The 10,675-nt window shown below is 41.5% G+C and overlaps 1 protein-coding gene across 1 annotated transcript in view; it reads left to right on the plus strand.

The window, feature by feature from the left end:
* The window catches only part of thsd7aa (thrombospondin, type I, domain containing 7Aa), a 292,211-nt gene that overhangs the window by 234,853 nt on the left and 46,683 nt on the right, over positions 1–10,675 (plus strand). The window contains exons 18-20 of the mRNA XM_060904722.1: positions 2,252–2,393; positions 2,989–3,104; positions 3,191–3,308. Of these exons, the coding sequence (XP_060760705.1) occupies positions 2,252–2,393; positions 2,989–3,104; positions 3,191–3,308 (376 nt within the window). The remainder of the gene's footprint in view (positions 1–2,251; positions 2,394–2,988; positions 3,105–3,190; positions 3,309–10,675) is intronic.

Here is a 10,675-nt window from a genome sequence, read left to right on the forward strand (position 1 = left end):
GAAGAGGCTTATTCTCTCACATCAAATGTGATCCTTGAGCAGTCTGCCACAGAGTTATAAAGGACATTCATTACCATTCGGAAAGTCTCCCTATGGGAGAAATGGCACGGAGAGTCAAACCCACCAACTGACTCCTGTGACATTACTACAGAATTAGTTTCCTTACAAGGATTTGACAGTGCTTAAAGCAGTACTTCTTTTTTTTTTTTTACCAATGTAGAGGAAGTGTTATATTCGCTACAACATATAACACTGAATAATAAAATGTGAACTATACTATAGTTATTAATTAACATAAAGCAATAAACAATGCATGAGTTTTCAAACTTTCAGTGTTTCTTTACTATTAGCATTATGACCTTTCCACACCAGATGTGACACGAAACTGTGATGCAAAAATGTGAAAAATTGGTGCGTGAAATTTGCACCCAGAAAGTATTCACACTGAGTCTGATGCAAATTTTTTAATATGTCATGTCCTGTTTTGTGCTTGATTCATGCTGGTTTCATGCCATGACTGTCAGTAATGTCCTGAGTGGATGATGGAGTCATCTAGCAGTTATGAAAACAAAAATTACAGACATGCTTTCAAGAAAGAGAAAGTTTTTGGTACTAACGACAACACGGAGAACTTCATAATCTCATTAAAGAGTTGAAGCTGAGAGACGAGATGTTGAACAACAAGAAATAAAGCAATGGTCATGGTATTGTGTGTTCATGGGTTAAATAATCTGGAGTTTTATTCCTATCTTTAATCAAGAGTGTGGTCCTTCAATTTGAGAGCAGTATTTATTCATTTCATGTTCAGATTTTGCAAAAACCCCCAAATAGCACCTACTTACATGCAAATTTGCTTTGATCCTGCTCAAAAAACCTACCCTTCACAATGGAGTGTCTAATCATCCTTTCTTGCAGCTGAACAGCTGAATTATGAAGGATGCAGCTCAACATGGCCGAGTTGAAGGCATGCAAAGGTGCTGATGGCAGCCACCACCATACTACTCATGTCTAACCACAGAAAACAGCTCAGATATTCACACCTATTGGCAATTTAGAGTAGCCAGTAAACCTAACTGCATGTCTTTGGACTGTGGGGGAAACTGGAACATCTGGAAGAAAACCCACGCAGACACGGGGAGAACATGCAAACTCTACACAGAAAGGCCCCTGTTGGCCACTGGGCTTGAACCCAGAACCTTCTCTCAAATAGCCACTCCTCACGCTTAGACTGCTTTGTGTGCTTGTGAAACTTATGCTCAGAGATGCAAAATTTGAATGTGAAATGAATAAATACTGCTCTTGAATTGAAGACTATACTCTTGATTAAAGATAGGAATAAAACTCCCTATAAATATAGGTGCTCAGCTCCCAGACCCCAGACATGAATAATGCCTGTGCATAGCAGAGGCTCACTGTTACATTCAAGTCTGTTTTGCTGACTGTCTCCTACATCACCACGTACTGTCTGTTCCGTACAATGATGTATTTATACATAGTGCAAAACCTCAGAAAAAAATTGACCTCAGGGAAACCATGGCCTAATGGTTTGAGAAGAAGCTTTGGAACCAAAAGGTTGCAGGTTTAATTCCCTGGACCAGCAGGAATGGCTGAGGTGCCCTTGAGCAAGGCACCTAACCCCCAACTGTTCCCCAAGCTGCTCTGGGTATGTTGTATACCACTCGGATAAGAGCGTCTGCTAAATGCCATAAATGTAATGTGTAAAAAAGTTGCTTTTTTGCTGTGTAATTTTCGCATGTCTGAAAGTACTCATGACAAAAACAACAGTTCGAAAAATATATATCAACATGAATTAATCACACAACAAAACTGCCCCTTGTATTTAAAGCCATTTATGTGTTTCAAATAGTTTTTATGCATTATTTTAAGAAATGTATAATGCATAATAGACCTCTTCATGCACAACATACTCTCGCATTTACACAGAATTGTGCAAAAAACAAACACGCAAAACAAACTCATTCATATCTGTGGGTGGAAATGCCTTGTTAATGAGAGAGGTCAGAGGAAAATGGCCAAACCAGTATGAGCTGAAAGGAACTACTGAAACTTCCCGAATAACCGAATACAGTAAATAACCACTCTTTACAACCGGGGTGAGCTGAAAAGCATCTCAGAATGCACATGTCGACCCTTGAGTAATAATTCACTCAGGTGTTCCTGTTAAAGTGGCCGGCAAGTGTAATTTCATGACTTCCATAGAAAGTGTTACCAAGAGTTTTGTTTGTTTTAGCCATGCAATGTGAATAATACCCGAGAAAGGACTGCCATCCCCATCCGCCAGCCTGGTGAATCAAAACAGTGTCCTCCTACAACCGAGAAAGAGGCTTGCACTGTCAATACCAACTGCTTTCACTACTCCTACAACATCACAGGTATTTATCAGTATATATGAGGGTACTTCAAAAAGTTCTCAGCCCCACCCAGAAACAAGGGGCATAACTCCCATTTTGGGGCATATCAAAAAAAAAATGGACAGGAAAGCTTCGAGCTGGCATGCTGCTCTTCCAGGACATTGTGCCCGTCCATACAGCACAGGGGGCAGAAGCAGACAAATGTGGCTTTGAACTGTTGCCCCATGCACCTTACTCACTCGACCTGGCACCATCTGACTTCTATCTGTTTCCCAAACTGAAATCCCACTCATGCGGTCGCCATTTTCAGAGTGATGATGAAGTCATCCATGCTGTTGAAGAGTATCTGGAGGCTCAAGATGTGACCTTCTTCCACGAAGGGATAACGAAACATAAACATAGGTGGACCAAGTGCATTGAAGTTAAAGGAGACTACAGTATGTAGAAAAATAATGCAAGAACAGTCTTTCTACTGTGATGTTTTCTGGGTGAGGCTGAGAACTTTTTGAAGTACCCTCATATTTGTGAATGCAATTTCAGACGATCAGAGAAATCCTAGTTGGTGAAGCTTGCTGTCCTGCTTGCTGAAATAAAATGAACCATGTTAATTTTGCAGACTGGAGTACATGCCAGCTCAGTGAGCGAGCCGTGTGTGGGAGTGGCATCAAAACACGCATGCTGGACTGTGTGCGCAGTGACGGCAAATCTGTAGACCTTAAATTCTGTGAAGAGGTATAGTACTGTTCTTTTGCATATAGTTGTGCTATTCTGTGATCTCTGCACATTTCATGAAATCAAATCAATCTCTTGTGTTTCAGCTTAATCTTGAAAAGAAGTGGCAGATGAATGCTTCTTGTGTGGTTGAGTGTCCCATCAATTGCCAGATGTCTGATTGGTCCTCCTGGTCTGAGTGCTCTCATACTTGTGGCCTTGCAGGTAAAACAACTAGAATTACAGCACAGAGTTCCTGAAGGGCTCTTTGGCTGGTTAAGGGTTCTTGCTTCCCTCTGTTGTAGAACTTTTACGGGTTCTCCAGAAGGAAAACACAACAATTGCTTCAAGTTAATAAATATACCAAATTGCTTTAATAGGTTTAGCCTGCATTAACCTTACACCAGTGGCAAACTGTTACTATTAGAGCTGGGACTTGAGCTCAGCCAAAACTTAGCCAGACACACCAAAAAAACAACAGGGCAAAGGATTTTGCAAGGGATCAGCGGCAGGGTACCAGGTAGCTCCATTGTGTGTAGTTGTCAATGTTGATTTTAAAAGTAACTAAGTAAATTACAGAAGGAAATGAATACTTGAGTATGAATAAAAAATACTGTAGCAAGTGTGCATGGAAGAAGAGTCTGGAGACAGAAAGCTTAGTTTCTTGGTTGTTAGTCTGTGCTACTTGCTCTCGATAGCACTGGATTGACTGCTTTATTAGCATTCGCTAACACTACTGATGAACACTACACTGGCTGGAAGGTGACTTCATTGCTGCGCTAATGGTGCCGAGTCATGGTTAAGCTAGCATTGGCCTTTGAGGAGGCCTAGGATGATAAATTTTTGGTCCCTCCGACTATAAATCAAAATCTGATTGGTTAATTCATCTGCCACTTCCTACATAAACATACACTATGACCTTCTGTCCCAGTAATGAAGTCCTAACCAATGAGTGAGCCATCTCTAAACTCTTCTGAGCCTAGAGACAACAAACAAAAACTCTCATTGGATAACTCGATTTTAATGTTTTCAGGATGGTAACCCTTTCATTTCTGAAGCAAATTTGACAGAAAAGGAAGCCAGATTAGAATTAGAAGAGAATAATTATAATGAAATTATGAAAGAATGAAAGCAATTAAAGAATGAAAGAAATTAAATGTAACATTTGAAATGCTGATATATTTGGGCCTTCTCTGAATGCCTAGAAGGTCCTGATGGTTCCCCTCTGCCTTACACATACAATGATGCACCAACACTAGATAATATTAGAGTCTGATGGTGAGGTGATATAAAATATGGCAGCTAAGATTCACTGAACTGCTTTCTAAAAGCTCCATAAAATACTTGGAAAACAGTTTTGGCGTTCCTGTCAAAATTGGTGGCATTTCTTTGCACTTTCTGAAAACATGCCAGTAAGTTTACTGGTGGCAATAAACTGCCTCTCAGAGTTAATGAGTGTGATTATGTGTGTGCATGCATGGTGTGGCATCCCATCAAGTGCATATTCGTTCCTGCCTCACACCAATTGCTCTTAGAAGAGGCTCCAGAGCCACTGCAAATCTGACCAGTATAAAGACATTACTGAAGATGAATGAAAGAATGAATTTTGTCGAAAACCAGAGTGTGCCAGAATAATGTCATCAACGTAATGACTGAAACCAGAGTAGGTGATTATGTTGTCTCTTAAAAGTACTGCTTATGAGAAGGATAATGTGCGTGTAATTCCATCAACTCAGAAGATTGACTGATGTTTTATGTTTGTGCCTGAGGAACCATTTTACGACAGGAGGCTGGAGAACCAGCAGCCAGAGTAAACAGCGCCTCTGAGAAACACATGCGCTGACCTAAGCTCTTGTGGCACCATTAATCTGCCCATAGATGGGGGGGGGGGATATTCAGAAAGCTGGCCAAGCAGGTGGATTACATCTCAAGTCATGCAAAGACGGTTATGGCTGGATTCAGGGATAAAGGGATGAAGAACATGCATAATTTGTTCTGTTATCAAAACTAAATCAGAAAGCCAGACGCAGTGTAGTGAATAAATCATCAAAACAAATTAATTTGTGAATGTTCCTAAGCCAAGTGCTACATAGTGACAGCTGGTGCTGAATTCTCTGCCCAGTTTCCCGCCAGAGGGTAGCCCGAATGTTTGCTGTTGAATTGTTTGGCACTCAAGCTACTCACAAACACACAATGCACCGGTGCACTGGATCTAGTGCAAACTCAAACTACAGCACAAAGATGGTTAGTGCATGGTTAGCCACAGTGCTGTTGAATTCTGATTGGTCAGAAGGTTTTCTATCACAGCAGCCCTGATGGTAGTGTTAACATGTATTCAAACCACATGTTTACAATAATGTGCTTCTTCTAAGATTATTGTTTCTATAGTAAACAATTCAACATGTGTGGAAGGAGTCTCCAGTGTCAGTGCTTTGTATTGTGAAGGTGATGATACATGGGGCAGCTTTTTGGGCAATGTTGCTAGACAATTGCCGCTTTTCCACTACAAATGCGGCTGAGTCGGGCTGAGCCGTGCCGTGCTGAGTCGGGCTGAGCGGGGCTGTTGGAGTTGCATTTCGACTACAACCGCGCTGAACCGTGCTGGCTGGAAGTGGGTGGACACATTGGGTGGAGTTAGCGAAAGTGGGTGGACGTCAGGTGATGTCGTTAAGCAGCGCAAACAGTGACATCAGTGAGCTTTTAAGCGGTAGTCTCACAACCTGGAGAGTAAACAATAAACATGGAGGACATGGAGTCGTTAGTGTTGCTGGTCTTGGTGCTGTGGCTTGTTGTCACCGACAACGCCAACAGATACTGGCAAGAGCGTATAGATGAGGCGAGGCGCATAAGGCTTCAGAAATTCTCGTAATTCGTAATTCTTCTACTTCCGGGTTTACGGTGTTTACAGATCCCAGCGCGCTCGCGGGGCGTGTGTGGGCATGTGAGGACACTCCTCCTCACCAATCAGTGCACAGGGGAGTGTCTGCTCATGCCCCCAACCTCACTCGGCTCGCTTTGGCTCGCTTCAGCCCCACTCCAAAACGGTGCGAGTTTTAGGGGTTAAGCAGGGCTGAAGCGAGCTGAGTCGTGCTGGTTTTTGGTAGTCGAAACGCGAGCCGCGTCGGGCTGAAGTGAGCTGAAGCGAGCTGAAGTGAGCTGAAAAAGGGCAGTGGAAAAGGGCCAAATGTTGCCAGCAATGAGCAACCAGGTGAGACAAAGGGCAACTAATTAGGGTAAAAGACAATTGGCAACAACCAGTCAGATAAGGGCAAATCTACTGCCAGGGACACAGACACCGCAAAGATGGACACTGAAACATTTGCAGCTGTCACTTTTGTCTTGGCTTCAGCTAGGCTTGTAGTACTCAAGTCCAGGACTCGGACTCGTGCCCTAATTTTAAGGACTCATGACTCGACTCGGACTTGAGCACTGATGACTCGGTCTTGGACTTGGACTTGTGCATTAACTGCATTAGGACTCGGAAAATGGAGACAAGGACTCGGATATTTTGCTTCATTTTTTTGGTAACACACCATAATAATTTGGCATAAGATATTTATATCTACATTAATTTTGTACTAATATCATTTAAGAGTATCACACCTGCGGGCCTTGGCACGTGCATCAGATAGACTCTAGAGCGTGCTCTGGACAGCACACACGCCAAGTGGACTCTCGCACACGCGGTAAACGACTTGCACCTGCACAGGATTAAGGCACAAACAGCACGCTTACATATAAACTGTGAAAAAACACTTACTTTGTGAAGTATTGAGTTGCATTACTGACACATTGCTGAGCCTTACTTCCTTGTTTGGTTTCCTGATCCCTGATTTCCTGTTTCTCGTCTTTGATTCTGCTGAGTCTATGATAGCCTGTTTGTGCCTTGCGCAACCTATTGCTTATTTCACTGTTTTATGATTTTGCCTGCCGTTCTGGATTGTTTACCGTCTTCACTTGTATTAATAAACACACCTTCTGCACTTACATTCATCTCCCAACCATCTCTGACAGAATACTTCACACTCCCTGACAAAGAGAAGCACATTCACCTGTTCATACGTCATGTTCAGGAATAAACTAATGCTAATGGAGTTAAAACAGCCACCGTCAAATGGTGTGGTTGGAGTGTTGGACTCGACTCAGATCAATAGTGGACTCGACTCGGATTCGGACTCGACTCAAATTTTTTTAAATGACTTGGACTTGAACACTGGGGACTCAAGACTGGACTCAGACTCAAGGTTTAATAACTCGACTACAACACTGGCTTCAGCCTTTATTTCACTCAAGTAAGGATCACTTCTGGAACAAAACTGAATAGATACTCTGGTCAAAAGATAATTTGCCATTATTTTAACATTATTTGTCAAAATAACTACATTATTCTGTTAATAATAAACACTTCTTAACTCCCAATAAGTTAGACAATCTCTATTAGAACTCACAAAAAAAATCATGAGCTGCCCATCACTTTTAACATTAGCAAGATAGCTAATGTTATCCCTACATAGCTAGCGATAACTTTCAGCTTACTATGTCACCAAAAAACACCGTTAGTTAGCTAAATCCCATTCGATCTCTATAGAGTGGTAGTTAGCTAATGGCAGTTTATACTTAACTGAAAAATTATTGTCTTAATTACAACCTGAGCACATAAAAATATATATCTGTTGGTTTTCTAAGCATTTGATGAGGTAAATTCACCACTTTGGGTTTAGACATAACTTACCGACATAAAAAGATACAAGTTTCCTCTCTTTTTCTTTGCTCCACTGTTGTTGACATACCTCCATCTTTGTAGAAAGTTTCAGAAGCTCTCAGGTGGTCATGTGATTCACTGCTAGTACTCTGATTGGATGGTCTTAAAAAAAGTTGCCCAAAATAATCGAAATCATTCAGATAAAAATTAATTCACCCAATCTCAATGGGAAAGCATTGAAGAGCAATTGCCCAGCAACACTGCCCAAAAAGTTGCCCCGTGTATCATCACCTTAACAGTCAGTAGGTTTTCCACCACTGGAAAGTCTTCAAGCAAGAGAGGGAAATAAAGAGATGAAGTGGTAAGGGATTGACTGTTTATAGCTGCTATAATATAAGTCATAACAGGAAGTAACTTGTCTTGCAGATGTTCCACAACATTAAATGTAACTACAAATGGTTAAACCTAAGTCTTTCTTTCATAAATAATAAAATAGTTATTTTTGACAAATTTAATTGGTATAAGAGGAATGAACCCCTTCACAATTAGCTGTTATTGGAAAAGAATCATCACTCCAGTGTTGATTATTTTATATACGCTGTAAAATTATATACAACATGAACCCAAAAATGTTAAAGCGTCTTCCAGTAAGCCTCTCAGTAGTGACATTATTATGATGAAAGCCTGTGGAGAAGATGAATCGACAAAGGCTACGACTAGCTGGAGGGCAGAGCACTGGTGCGGGACCCGTTTGATCATCTTCAACATTAAGCAGCGGCACATTGTGCCCCCTTAGGGCTGTGTGCAATCAGGCTCATTAAGAACAACTCAAAAGATAATATAAGTGAGATTCCTTGTGAGCTAGAGAGCAGAGAATTTTATTCAATGGCTCATTGGTAATGTGATATTATAAGCATGAGGTAGTCAGAGGTTAAGGCTTCAACACAGCAGACTAATTGGGTGTGCTGGACCAGGTGACATTTAGATGTAAACATTAGGAAGTGCTCACCCTTTAAAAGTCTCACCAGACTGTACGTGTGTCTGTTTTCAAGCTGAATAGAAGTGGTGTGTACTCTGAGTTCAGCACAGTTAAGTAAGTACTATGAAAACTGTGTCCTGGTGACCTGTAATCCAAGCAAAACGTTAAGCTTAGAGCACCTGTACACAATTTTTACTGTTCTGTTTTACAGTATTTGTGTAGCTTGTGCAAAGATATAGCCTACCATGTGACAAAATTGCTCTAATAAGTGGAAAATCGAGTATATTCCCCCAAGACAACAACAAATCCCTGCCGCATAATTGCCAGTGTCCCATGGGTGCCACTCTTAACCAGTGGGATACATTTGGGATAAGAAATGACTTCCTCTTTTACCCCTTATTTTACAGTCCAATTGCAAAACAGTAATGATGTCTAATCAAAGCAGTTCCAGGCACTTGAGTCAGGCTGGGAAATGGCTCCACTGAGTGAGTTATATGTAAGAGATTGCCATATTAGTCTGGTTCAGGACACACATCATTGCAGGGTTTGGTATCAAATTATAGCATGTGATAGAGGGTGTAATATGAACTACCGTACGTCTTTTACAGTAAAGAGCTTTTTTTTTTCGAGGGATGACAAATACTGGATGGCAAATCTTAAAAAAAAGCTCACAAGAGGAGATTAATGTATGCATATGTTTGCGATAAGTACATTAATTGTATTTTAACTCATTTAAAATCTTAGAGGGTCAGCTTCCTGTTTAAAGAATAAAACATAAGAGTGCTGTTATGGGGGGGAAAAAAAGATGTGTGGGTGTGATGCAGCTCATGATGAAGCAGAGGTACTGACACCACCCAAAAGTTGATTATTAGCTCATTCGGCCAATAGGTGATGAGTTTATGGCATCATGTGTCATTCGGCGTTGTCCATGTGTCATGAAAATTGTTTCTTCTGTCTCAGTTTTCACCAATTTTTATTCTTTTTGGCAGGAAGGTAGGTCTGCCTGGGGTGCATATAACTTCTACCCAAATTTGCATAATTGCAATTCTTCATTGATTTTGGTTCTTTCTGGCATGAAGGTAGGGGTACCTAGGGTACATATAACTTCTACCCAGATTTGCGAAATTACAATTATTAATGAAGTTATGGACTAATTAAGCCTTAATGAGCAGTTCAACAAAAATCGCTTCTTCTTGGTCAATTCCTCGCCGTTTTGGATTCTTTCTGGCAAATAGGTCGGTATTCCTAGGGTGTGTATCGCTTCTATATATAGCTTGTATATAGTGTATATAGCTTGCAACATTTATTGCACAAGGTGGCCCACTTTAGATCATTCCTTCTGGACTAGACGAGGCCAGAGTGAGCTACGCCATCATTGTTTATTTAAATAATATTGGCTGGCATTGAGTGGTATATCAGATATATTCCATTCAGCTAGCATGATATTGAACGAGTTGAAGACGAGTAGCTGAATGGAATATACCTGATATACCACGAAAAAAGCCAGCCATTATTATTATTATGCATACACATTCCTGTTGGGTGTTCAATGCATCTTCTCATCTCATCTCATTATCTGCAGCTGCTTTATCCTGTTCTACAGGGTCGCAGGCAAGCTGGAGCCTATCCCAGCTGACTACGGGCGAAAGGCGGGGTACACCCTGGACAAGTCGCCAGGTCATCACAGGGCTGACACATAGACACAGACAACCATTCACATTCACACCTACGGTCAATTTAGAGTCACCAGTTAACCTAACCTGCATGTCTTTGGACTGTGGGGGAAACCGGAGCACCCGGAGGAAACCCACGCGGACACGGGGAGAACATGCAAACTCCACACAGAAAGGCCCTCACCGGCCACGGAGCTCGAAACCGGACCTTCTTGCTGTGAGGCAACAGCGCTAACCA

Source organism: Neoarius graeffei, chromosome 22, assembly GCF_027579695.1.
Source record: "Neoarius graeffei isolate fNeoGra1 chromosome 22, fNeoGra1.pri, whole genome shotgun sequence".
NCBI lineage: Eukaryota > Metazoa > Chordata > Actinopteri > Siluriformes > Ariidae > Neoarius > Neoarius graeffei.